General features: G+C 38.4%; 1 protein-coding gene across 5 annotated transcripts in view; it reads left to right on the top strand.

The window, feature by feature from the left end:
* The window catches only part of FHOD3 (formin homology 2 domain containing 3), a 374,111-nt gene that overhangs the window by 163,956 nt on the left and 196,972 nt on the right, over window positions 1-13,183 (top strand). For all 5 annotated transcript variants that reach the window (XM_066185497.1, XM_066185488.1, XM_066185478.1 and 2 more), the window contains exon 4: window positions 8,297-8,364. In XM_066185497.1, the coding sequence (XP_066041594.1) occupies window positions 8,297-8,364 (68 nt within the window). The remainder of the gene's footprint in view (window positions 1-8,296; window positions 8,365-13,183) is intronic.

Raw genomic sequence — 13,183 nt, 5'->3', positions numbered from 1 at the left:
TTGTATGTCCTTTCCTTTGCTTATGAGCAAGCAGGGCCGAGAAGTGGAAACAGTAAGAGGAAGTTCTGACACCATCAGTTTTTAGGATCTTAACATAATGCAGTGCAACATACAGAGAGAGCCCCATCTTCCACAGCTGTAAATGGCTGGATCCAGTAAATGACAACTGAAGTTTCCTTTTGCACTTAACTATATAAACACTTGCTGCATTTTAACGTCTCCAGTTAGTGTAAATCATTGGCATTTGTTTGCCATAATGTGTGCAGATAGCACCACAAATGTTCTTTCTAGTTCCATGTGTATGGTTCTACAGAAGTAAAAGGATAGTAATTTAGAACACTGTAAAGGGAAAACTCTGGTTAATGGTTTATCCATGACGCATGGTTTGCTTGAAACCAATCAGAATATGCAGAAGTTTGATAGAAATGATTGAGAAGAGATCACTGTAGTCCTGTAATGCTTCCAGAGGAGTTTTGGCTGGGATAGAGTTGATTTTCTTCATAGTACCTAGTTTGGGACAGACTTTTGGACTGTTTTAGATTTCTGTTGAAGACACTGTTGGTAATCCAGGGATGTGTTTGTTACTGCTGAGCTGCACTCATGTAGAGTCAAGGCCTTTTCTGCTTCTTTTACGACCCCATCAGCCAGGGGACTGGGAGTGCACAAAAGCTGACCCCAGCATACCAAAAAGGGACATTCCATGTCATATGGTGTCATGCTCCGCATATAAAGCTGGGGAAAGAAGGAGGAAGGGAGGAACGTTGGGAATGAAGGTGTTTTTCTTCCCAAGTCAGTGTTAGGCATGATGGAGCTCTGTTTTCCTGGAGATGGCTGAACACCTGCCTGCCCATCAGAAGTGGTGAATAAATTCTTTGTTTGGCTCTTCTTGTGTGGGTGGCTTTTTCTTTTACTATTAAACTGTCTTTATCTCGCCCACAGGTTTTTTCACTGTTACACTTTTCCATTCTCTCCCTCAGCCCACTAGTGGGAGAGTAAGCAAGTGGCTGCCTGGGGCTTGGCTGCCAGCTGGGGTTGAGCTATGACAGTGGAGTAGGCTAAAGACTGGAAAGTACCTTCTACCAGATATCTGCATAAAACCTCCCTCTTTTAAATCTCATGGAACTATTTTGATGGTACTGTAGTTTATACTGAATCTCTAGCACTGACTAGTGCCTAGAACCAAGGGCAGGGGAGTCACCAGGACTTTCAGGAATGATGTGTTCAGAATGAAAAGGACCTGTTGTTGCATGCCTCCGATTCCTCATCCTCAGGGTCATCATCTTTCTTCTTCATCCTCTGGACTTTTCTTATATATTACTCATTTCCCACAATTGATTGAGTCTCATTTCGTATCTCTTAGAAACACAGGAGCAAGAACTGAGGGAGGACACCTGCAGGAGCAGATACTTTTTTCAGTGGATTTAAACATATAATCATTCTTGTGCTGACAGTTTTATGTTAATTCCCTTGTGATAGAAGTTAAGACATTTGGCATTTCAGAGAAATATTCAAAAAATATTAGCTCCAACCCATCTTCCCAGAGTGGGGGTTTTGCCATGTGTATTCTCCCTGTGGGAATCCAGGGGCTGTTTCTGCTGGGTACTTTTTGCAGTGTCAGGAAAACAGACTTCTGCTTTCAAAGAGGCAGAAAATCCCATGTATGAGTGTGTAGAAGTGCTGGCCGAATTGGGTAATTTTCATTCCCAGGGGAGATCCTGCCCTGAACTTCTCCCTCCTTGTCAGTCCAAACCCACAGGCTCCCTGGGGTTTGCAGGTGGCTCTTTGCACTCTTTACTTTGAGCCTCTGCCAGCGTGGCTTTAGGGTATAGGATAGGAAAGGGTGTCCAAGGCTATTTTGTCTTTCCCTCCTCCCACTCCCCACCTGCAGGTCCTTTACAGAGAAAGGGAATAAGGATGCAGGCTTGAAGCTGAGCTCTTCTCATATGCAGGCGTAATAGGATCCCTTCCCGACAAAGGATCCCCCTCTCCCAGTGGGGGCAAAGGACCCTGCTCGCTGAGGGGACCCCCTGTCCCAGATAATTAGCTAAGCAGCTGCTGAGTGTCTGAATGAAAAGGAGAGTAGGGAGGTTTTTTCTCTGCCGGGGAGCTGGGGCAGCATTCCTTGGAGGCAGCCTGCACATTCCTCCAAAGCAGTCAGTGCTGACAGTGATGTGGGCTCAGCTTCCCGAAATTTGTACGCAGTCACTTGTTTGGTTTAAGGTCCTTCGTTGTGAGAAAGCTCCTTTCCTGCACTAAGTGCTAATCATTTATCCCTGGATCAGTGGGAGAATATGTAGCTTGAGTTCACGTGACACGTTCCACTAATTAATGCATAACCATTTATCCAGACAAAATAAGATCAGATTCAGAGGAAAAAAAAAGAAATTTGTAACATGCAAAGCGAAGTAATCTCAGCAGAAACAGCAGTTGTGTTAATGCAATAGTGGGCAATATGCCTGTGAATGAATCCCTTCTTCATACATTTTCTAGGGGGTCTGGGAAGAAAAGGAGAGTTTCTTGTCTGGCCAACACATTTATGACTAACTTTCGTGGACAAAAGCTAAACTAAGAAAAGAGCCTATTCTTGGCACAGGACCAGGTCTTTTCTTAGAGAACTGCTTTAATTTGTTTGACACACAGTGAAAGACTGGCACACTACGCTAATTAGTTTTATATACAGTTGTTTTATAGATCTGCAGCACTACATGTACCCGTGGGCCTACTTGAGTGAAGTCTACCAGGCTGGTTCCTGATGCCTGTTCGCAGGAGTGGACCCATTTGCCTGACTTCTTGCTGTATTACTCGAATTTTTAGTTTTACAGTTGTATACATTCATTCAGATAAAATAACATGCGTTTAAATATAGAATAGTGCAATAATAAATTTAGAAGTGTGGCGTGGGCATTCACAGAAAGGAATGAATGCCAGAATTTCCTACCATTATAAATACTTTTCTTTGTTCTTTCAAGGTTTTTTTTTTTTTTTTTTTTTTTTTTCCCCCCATCAGTGCTACTGGAAAAGTAGGCAGTTCATTTAAATTTTGAAAGTCTTTTAATTTTATCACTAATATTTCTTCCTAGTGAGCATTTAAAATAATATTTTACTCCTTGTTGCAGAGAGAGGAGTTAATTTTTTTAGTTTCTAAGTACTGGCTAATTTGCAAGTGGCTACTGGAAGCCGGAGAATATTGCTGCTTCTGTCCCATGCAAGGTATAAATGAATGGCAGGAAATGTTTCAAATGTCATTTAAGTGGATCTGCACCAGGTATCCTGCTAATGTAATCAAATGTGGAGTTAATCTCCCTTTTATGTTTTTGTAAGGAAAGGACCTTCATCTTGAAATTATAGTTTAAAGAAAAGAGGCATGGACGGGAGACATGGAGGTCATTCAGGCAGCAGCAAGTGAAGCAGAGCAACTCCCATTTGTGCTCAGCCAGATGTTCACAAGCTTTTGCCAACAGCTCAAAAGGCTGATGCTGGATAAATTACTATATCCCAGGGACTAATTCAATGGGTGTGATGGAAGAGGAAGGGAGGAGGATGGTAGGTACCCTGTCGGTCAGAGGTCAGATGTAACACGTGGGACTGAACCAAGCAATCTTCAGCCAGTTCCACTTTTTCTTTCACTACTGTGGATTGAAAACACTAATTTTTTCTGATAGAAGGCAGAAGTCAGTACTTTAATTAAGAATATAAGGACGAATTATTATTTTCTTTATGAGTCCCTTTCCCCACACAGTAAAAGAGGTGAAAACCCAATGAAATTTGAGCCTCTTACAATTATCTTTGAAAATATGGAATCTATTTGAAAGTTGCAAGTTGTCTGATAAAATACCTCTTAAGACCTCTCTTCCTTTTTGAAAAAATGTTGATTTCAAACCAAACTGCCTTCCCTCCGCTGCTACATTTGTACCAAATTCGCCTATAGGAATCCCTTTTCACTTAGTCTGAGTTGTTTTTCACAAAAGTAAAAACAAGCAAAAATGTAGAGTAATAAATAATACTTTTCTTTTAGAGCATAAAGGCTTCTCTTAACCAAAGTTCTGCTATTGCAGGTAAATAGCCACTTGCATGTTGCTACCTGTAGAGGCAGGTGCCTGTCTCTACCACAAGTCTGGTTGTCTATGATTCTCTGCCGCTAGAAACAAGTGCTGAGCTAAGGGAATCTGTCTGTCGATATATATGAGGATATACACCTCCCTGCTATGTGTGAAGGATAATTTAATACATGTGACTCTTGGTTCTTACCGAAAGGTAAATGAAACGCAGGCCCATACCAATACCTGGTTTTCTATCAGTTTCAAAAGAGTTGACTCTGATTTTGAATGTTTGAGATTGGCAGTGCTGATACTTTTCAATTTTGTGAGATATCTTACAGTCTACAGATTGAAAACAGGGTTTCAAGGTTAATGGAATACCAAGTCTGCATCCCAAACAGTGTTGGTCCGTCGGGGGAAGCCCATGGAGGGATGGAGTGCCTTTCTTTCATAAGATAAGGAAATAAGCAGTGCCCTCTAGTGTTAGTTAATATCAGAGGGAACCACAAGGAGAATTTTCTGTTGTCTGTGTATATGTAATTAAAACTATTTCACAGCTGTGGATGCAGCTCTTTATTTCTTGAAGAAAAGTCGTAAAAGTGGCTGCAATAGCATCACTTACCAGGACACGGCTGTCAAAGTCACCATCATTAATAGGTAGATTAAGTCTATGTGTCAGATATCACAAACTCCCTAACCTACAAACTCACTGACTTATTTTATCTTACCTTGAAGTGTATGAATGTAGAATGTCTCCAGCCTACACCTGGTCTTGTGAAGGACAGGAAATGTATTTTACCAAAGGACCATGGAAGATTCAGGGAGAGGTGTAGCAGCACACATTCCTGCATGTTGAAATCCAGAGATTTGTTTTCTGGCATGAAGCAGTCTTGGTGTACATATTCAAGCTTATCTGACACCTTATAGCGAAGCAGTGAACACGTGAGTCTTTTGGACTGTCCTTGGAGCACCTCAGACTTTTCTGGGTTTGGTGATAGTAGCAGGCTTGACTCCTGTTTCAAAGCTGTAGGCATCATTTGTTTCAGTTACAGACAGCTCTCCCAGGGAGGTACTATGGCAATTAGTCACCTCTCTGCTTTAACATGGAAAGTTACTTCTCTGTCTGCTTCATAGGGCAACACTTTGTACTGCTTATGTAAAACAAGCATTAAAAAGCATTTGCTATCTAGTTTCTGAATTATCTGCAGTGTGAAAACATTGTAAGCAAATGTGTCTTTTCTTCTCTCTCTTTTTATTTTATTTTATTTTATTTTATTTTATTTTATTTTATTTTATTTTATTTTATTTTATTTTATTTTATTTTATTTTATTTTATTTTATTTTATTTTATTTTATTTTATTTTATTTTATTTTATTTTATTTTATTTTATTTTATTTATTTTGTTTTCCTACCATAGGAAAAGAGCTCAGAACTGTTTTCTGCCTTTCAGTTTCTGCTGATGCATTTTCGTAGCCTCAGTTGCAGTCTAAAGCTTTCAGGATGAGCCTGAGGTCCCTGGCGTGATAAAGTCACTGTTAACAATTGGGAATTCTCCAAGGCCTTGAGGGCATCTTAGCAAGTGTCCCCCGGCTGTAATCTGAAAAACAGCCAACACAATAGAAGTACAAGCATTTTCAAGGGTCCATGCAGTACCTTGTCTTATTCAGGCTTTCCTGCCCTGGGTGAGGTTCATCCTGGACTAAGATTTTCTAAACCAAAACATCTTCTGATGTAGCAAGGGCACAGCACTTTCCTCTTTGGGTTATGGTCAGTGAATGTTTCTGGTGGCTGCCAGCACTGTAAGAAGTGGGTGTCAAGGCTTAGGCAGAGTGTGTTACCGGTGTGTGAGAGTAACAGGTGAAGATGCTGTGGGCTTGTATCTTTGAGCTGATTGAACAAGATCAGCTCTGCGTGAGGACGTACCTGTGAGTGTACATTATCTCTGGAAGAAGTTGTCAGAAATGAGAATACTTACCTGGACTGTCACTCCTCAGACAGATTTTCAACCCACCTCAAACATTTGTGACACGTGCCACAACTGTTGTCAAACTCGATGCTTGCAGTATTTGTTGATTCTTAGCTCTAACCATAGAACCCCTTTTTGAGCTGCAGTCAGTAACCTCCGTGCTCTTTGCTACAGACAAGCAGGGAGAGCATTGTTTGTGCTGACTGCCAAGGATGAGGTTATGCTCTGTGAAAAGACCAAGGAGAAAAAATGTTCAGCATTGTTCCTCTGAGATGTACCAAAAATCTTCATGCACCAATGAAACAGCCAGTGTTATGGTATCATAACAATGGTTTGTTAGGACTTCACCCCGGGCTGGGATGATGATTTCTGTTTAAGACCAAGACCAACAGATGGCATTTGTTAGGACATTGATATTTATGTACAAAGTTGCCAGGACTTTAAGAAATGGTGCCTCTCTTAATTAAGATGATAATGCACTGCCTTGTTTGGAGACATTCTGCTCATAATGATGCTGGTGAATTATGAATAGAGGGAAATTAGTAATAACAAATGCCAGATGGAGGTAACTTTCAAAAAGGAATATTTTGTGTAATGTGGCATGTAAAGTTGACAGACTGGGTCTTAGAAGATCTTTATTATTCTTTAGGCTTTCCTGACGAAATTACTCTTTATCCTGCCAAGAAATGTGGTCCTACATGCCAGTGTGTTTTTAAGTGAGACTAATTAAAGTGTGCCTCTAAGTTTATAGCTTGAAGTGAAATTTGTTCCTCCAATGGGTTGTCAGGAATCTATAAAAAGTGCAAGAAAGGAGACAACTTATAAAAACAATAGTTTTGCCAGTTCTGTACTTTCTGCCTTTGAAATCAGAGGCAATTAGGGATGAACAAAACAATTGTCAAAGTTAAAAAAAAAAAAGAAAGTGTTAGTTCTGCTGACATTTTACTTCATATTTTTCCTTTGGTTGAAGATGACTGTTGGGAATAAGAAATGTGTTTTTTTGTAAAATTAAACCCCACCTTCCTTGATTGAAGTAAAAAATGATCACTAAGTTAGAAATCATTGAATCCTTAAATGCTGGTCCCTTGTTTGCTACTTCCTGACAGAGGAAAATAAAATTTAATTTGGTTTTGTAATATAAAGTGGTAATTGAAAGAGAAATAGACAAGGGAAAGTAAGAAATAAAATGTTGGGATTTGATACTTAATTTTCTCCTAAGAATATTATCATTCCATGAGCATTCCAGCTTTGATCTCAGGACCTGTTGGCCACTGTCCATTGCAGAGAGGGTGCTTTCATGAAGATTTCTGGGTGAGGCAAAGTGTGTCATCTGAGGTGACCATGAAGATTGGATTTTCCTTTGTCATTGCCCTTAGATTGCAGTAGTGTAATAAAATTAAATTTAGGACTGTAGAAGTGTTGTATGAAGTCTCTTTCTAGGAGACACGTTAAGCATAGTAGACCAGGAAGATCTGAAGAGCTCACCTTCAGCTCTATCCCTGCACAGTCACAAATTTGCAATAGCAGACTTGAGATGCACAGTCCAAGACTTCTTCCGCAGGCTCAAACATTGTAGCAGGGTTCAGAAAGATAGCAGAGTGGCTTTTGTCTTTAAATTATTTCTGTGAGAATGCATTAGTAGGGGAATAAATGAAGTAATACATTTCAGTATTGGATGATGAAAAGAAGGCTTCTGCTTCATTTAGAAAAAGGTCAAGATCAGTTTTCAGGAGAATAAAACACTGTTTTGAATTATGCTAAGAACAGACTGTCCGACTATTTCTGGTATTAACGTTCATTGCTATTGGAGAAAGGATTTAACAATAGAAAGATGAGAACATGAGAAAAGAATGTCTAGAGGGAAGGCAGTCAAGGTTGGGATTCAGTGGCTCTAGCTTTGATAACAAAGGCAAAGAGTGGTCTCAGCCGAGTCTTTTGACATTAATCTGGTACTTTCAGTAAACCCTAAATTTACCTTAGTGCAGAGAGAACAGTATTTCTAAGCATTTTCAAAAACTGCAGAGAGAATTCTTTCTCACTGAGCTTGTTGAAGCTATTATGAATTTACCTGGGAGATGCCATCTTAAGTTACAGACAACTAAATCCTGGTTTACATGCACATTTAATGAGTAAGTCCTACATCTATATTAAAAAAAGCTAACTTTTTTAAGAGAAGTTTGCCTAATGGGAAGTGGGTGCCATGATTGTTTCAAAAGCTGTACTACATTCTTGATGTGTTGTCAGTTTTGTTTATGCTGAAGTTTTTTCTGTTGTCTTATTTTGTTTTCCCAGAAAAACTTTACAATTCCAATGGACGGGAGCTGAGACGGGCACTTTTTTCCTTGAAACAAATATTTCAGGTGAGCAAATAATAGCTTTCTATTCTGTGAATCTGAATGTGTTTGAATGTAGACTGAGTTTAGAGGAAAATATTTACTGATAAGTCATAAAGATACTTCATAGAGCTGAGGAGAATATGATCGTGAATGATCATTTTAAGGAAAGGCATGGATTTGAATGTGAATGTTCATTATGGAGAAAATCTGAAATCTGGAGGACTTTGGGTCCCGTGGGGAAGTAGGCAATGTGATAGACAAGTGTGGTGGTTGATAAGGAATTTGCTTGATTTAAAGTATTGGATTTCAGATTGGTTTTACTGGATAAAGGAGAAGGACTTGGGGAAACTGCAGGACTGCAAAGAAACTTGTTGGAGAGAAGAGGTCAGGAAAAGGAAAAAAAAAAAATCTGTGAGAATTAGAGCATACTCTCAATGTGATTCTAAAACAGAATTTATTTGAGACATTCCATTTTCAGTAAATATAAGTGAGAACAATAAGGGGAGCACTTCTCCTCCTTTACTAATGGATCCAAATGGAGGATGACAACCTAGAATCCTTTCTTTAGCTACGATTGGTGTAGGTGGAAAGATTCCAAAATCTTAATTTAACATTTTTGCTTTCTTTTCTTTTAAATAGACATTTGTTCTAAGAAGAATAAAAACATTTATGAAATCCACAAGACTGCAGGATTGCAAATTTTCTGAACACATAATCCTTTTTATAGGTTTCAAAGTTAAGCACTTAGAATTTAGAAAATGCCAGAATTAAAATTTTCTAAACAATAGGAGTGAGTGGTGAAGAGTAGACCATTTAATGTTAAATCTTAGTAGTTGAAGATGTGTTCTGGGTCAGAAAAATGTCCCTGAATTTTGAAATTTTTAGACAAAGGAGGAGTTCCAATTCAAAACAGTCTGGTCATCTCATGAGTGCAGATTGGGAAAACCATTGTCTCTCCAAGAAACATTGTGCCTCATTCCCAGAGAGAGACTGCTTGAGAGTCACAAGGATGCAAGTTGGGTTTCCCTGTGAGCTTGCCAAGCATGTGGACTGTGTGCTCCCAGGAAATCAGGCAGGTTTCCAAGAGTCTTCTCTGGTTTCTGCTTTTTGTGTACCTCAGCTGTTTCTGGGAAATATTTGTGTTTCTCTGCATTTGTGCGTTACACAGATAATCTGGGCACTCACATATATTTAGCAATGAGTGCTGAGCCTCTCTTCCCACCCATCCTGCACCTCCCATGTCCTTCCATCATGAATTCTCCCAGTTTGGGTGTTCATAAATGTCCTCTTCCCTACAGGTTTTTTGAACTCTAGTAGGTATTACTGAGCACAAGTGCTCAGTTCTTTCAGAGAACAGACCAGTAAGATATCTCTCTTCCAGCTGATCAGTTGTTCTAATGAAAATGTTGTTTAAATATTTATCCTAGTTAATTTAGGGGTTGACTGTATTGAAGAGTAGTGACAGAGAAGGGAAAAATGATGCACACAACCCCTATCTGTGTATGAATTTAGTTTTAAGTGAAACCTGCCTGACTGTTTCAGGACATAATTTTCCTTGAAGAATCTAACTTTCTTGTTTTCTAATGTATGTGGTATGGAAAGGAATTTGGGAATTACCGCATAAGGAAGCTCTTTCTGGTGGAATTGTGGATAATTGTCAAGCAGACATACCCCTAAAGAAATCTACATATACTCTTAAAATACAGGTTCTCTTAGGGGATACTTGAAAAGTGTTCCTCGGGCTGGAGAGTATTCATTAGATTATGCTCAAGTATTTGAGGTGGTACACTTTCTATTGGAAAACAAGCCCCTGTTAACCTGGGTTTACCTGCCATCTTTGCTGTCCTTAACAGCACTGCTAAGGGCATCCTTTGATTGTGATTTTAGTTTATCTCATAATGAACCACGAGAGAGAATGTAAGGTAATTTTTGTAATAGTTTTAGAAAGAAAAGCTGCTTCAGTTTTTTACTGAAGAAAAATACAAGTAAATATAGTAAGGTTATATTATAAACAAAACATTATTTTCCAAAATCTTTCTCTCTTTTGTTTTTTTTTGGTTTTCTTTTTTTTGCATATGACATGAAAGTATGTCACATTGGAAATTTTTCATTATGATAAAAGGTTTTTTTAAGTTTTAAAATGTGTTTTTCAACATAAATATATTTTTTGATTTTCTATGCCATTATAGATAGTATTTTAAATTCCTTGAGAATGTAAGATTTTGGAAATAAAATATTGACTTAAAAGGAGTGTCTTCATAATAACAAGTTTTCAGAGTGTTATGGAGACTTCATCATGTATTTAAGTGCCAGGACAGCTCATAACACCATTTTTTTATAATTTCATCATTGCTGACTTAATTTGGCACAGTCCTATGTCGGGATCATTTTTAATTGGAAGACCTTCAAGGTAGTATGCAGTCTCTCATTTGCATTAATTGGGAATAAGCCCAAGTTTTACATTGAATTTGAATTCCAAATTGTCGGAGCTCTTGATTTTTCACGTGAGGCCTCAACAAAGCTTAGCAGTGTTTGGCAAGAGCAATGTCTTTGTTTCAAAATTTAGATGAAAGATTTGTTTGGCAAGTCCACACTTGGAATTTCTCTTTGATTTCTTCTGGTGGGCTGGTTTTGGCAAAATGATAAAGGTTATGTGGAGTGTCTTTCTTTGACAGAACTGCCATTCTGTTCCAGTCATTCATTCTGAAGGGGTGAGAGAGCCAGAGTCATCTTTTTCTGGATTGTACTGCAGTTTTCTTCCTCTGTTTACCAGTACGCTTTTTGACAAACTTACAGAGTAATATATGATTGACAACCAGTACAGTTTCTCTCCTTTTGAATGGATTTTCTGACAGTCTTCTGAATTGCCTGGTTCTTGTATTTATCAAAACCTCATGATTTTTGGGCAAAGTGCTAAAACTTCCAAAGACATTGAGCAGAATCCAGCCAAACATGTCACTTAAAAATCAGGCTCAAAAAACGTTCCTCATTTCATAAAAGAGTTAAAAATACATCTGCTTAAAGCATTTAATTCAATATCAATCTTAAAAGCAAAAAAAAATTGAGCAAAACCACAAAAATAAATGCAAATAGTGCTGTGAGGTTTAAGTGATATTAAAGTTTATTTAACATGGCCTGTGATACAACTGGATGTAATAAGAAGCAGTCATGCTTTAGAACCTATAAGCAAGTATACCTTGTAGTTACAAAGCATAGTTTCAAATCATGCTGTTTGCATCATTTCAAAATAGGAAATAACTGGATAAGAATATGGTGCTGTAAGCAAAATAAGAAAGCCATAAAGCACATTTCAAGTCTGTTGAAATCTATAACCTTGTGGAAATCTGCTTATTAAAGTTTCGGAAAATATTTCTAATCAGTATGAATGAATGCATTAGGTTTTCTGAAAAGCAGACCTCAAGTGTGTATTTTGAAGTCTTCAGGAAAAAAGACAGTTCTTTTTTAAGATTGTTTTGCCTACAAGTGTCATTTGACAGGTGCTTGAGATCTCCCATTAGTTTTCTTAAGGAGCCTAGATTCCTGTTTTGTGTTGTGATCAGAGTACCAAGGGACACAGTTACAAAATTCTCTTACAGAATTTTCATCTGTTGTTGAGAAATTCATTAATCATTGAACAATTGAGCTTTGTGTTAAAAAAAATGTCACAAAGAACAGCTATGTGGGGGCCCTGGAAACATTAACTAGAAGGTGTTTGGAAAACACAATCTTATCAGTGAGTGAAATCAAATGTCACACACTTCAGCTGCTAAGGAGTCATCAATCATCCTTAGGAGTGCAGGAGTATTCTGTGTTTGCCTCATTGATCTCAAGGAAGGAGGCTGCTCCTTCCTCTCCTGCAAGCATGACTGATGACTCCTTAGGGTTTGAAGCTGTGTGACACTTGATTTAGGGGCTGCTGTCATCACTTGTGAGGAGGCTGCCTGCCACCTCTCCCCTTTAAGAGCCTCTTGGAAGGGTTTTTGGTTAAGTCATAAAAAAGTGAAACCTTCATTTCCGTCCCAAATCGAATTCACCAGAGTTCTACGTAGCAGTTTACAGACCTATTTAATCCTGCTTTACTGTTTAGAGATTATAAATAAAATAGATATGACACATTAAGTATCAAAATGATTTTCTCAGTTTGATTAGCAAGTAGAGTGCCTTCTTCATGTCTAGACGATGTTACAGGCTGAGATCTAAACTGTGCTTAATGAGAGTAAAAAATGTGAACTGCTTACACCATAAAGATAGCTTAAAACTTGGGAAGCCACCAGTATTCATTCTCTAATCACTGTGAATGTTTGAATTGGGTCAGGAAATGTTGTTTAGTATGATGCCCGTCTACTTTAGCTTCCTCAGGTATGTAATACAATGCCTGAATGTTGTTTGATCTGTTGCTTATCTGCCATGAAGAATATTCCTGGTAGTGTCTGCTCTAGGTGACTCTTCTAGGAGTTTTTAATTCTGCTATTAACTAAGAAGACAAACACGCAGTGTGTTGATGTATCTGCTGTCTACAAAAGGTGCAAAAAGTGAAATTCTGTCTCCATCATGTCAGTGGCATAAAATGTCTTTAGTTTCACTGCTATTTTTGTCTGGTGGTTGAGTGTATATAGGGAGATAGACTGTAATAAACAGATAGGTACAACAGGACTTTTTTTTTGTGCATTTCCCTCTAGATGCCATTCTAGCAGGAAGGCAGACAAAGATTTTCTGCCTAATAATTGAATAGCTTAAAGTGAGACTGAGGTGTGTCTTATTTTTGCTTGCTTACTTCTTGCACTCACAGGGGGGAAAAAAGTTATATGGGGAAAAAAGATCTTATTATCTGGGCCTTATTAAC

Source organism: Chamaea fasciata, unplaced genomic scaffold, assembly GCF_029207755.1.
Source record: "Chamaea fasciata isolate MVZ Bird 193981 ecotype frontalis unplaced genomic scaffold, bChaFas1.0.hap1 SCAF_1, whole genome shotgun sequence".
Lineage (NCBI taxonomy): Eukaryota > Metazoa > Chordata > Aves > Passeriformes > Sylviidae > Chamaea > Chamaea fasciata.
Note: the sequence above shows the minus strand (reverse complement) of the source record. Positions and strands in the feature narration are given on the sequence as shown.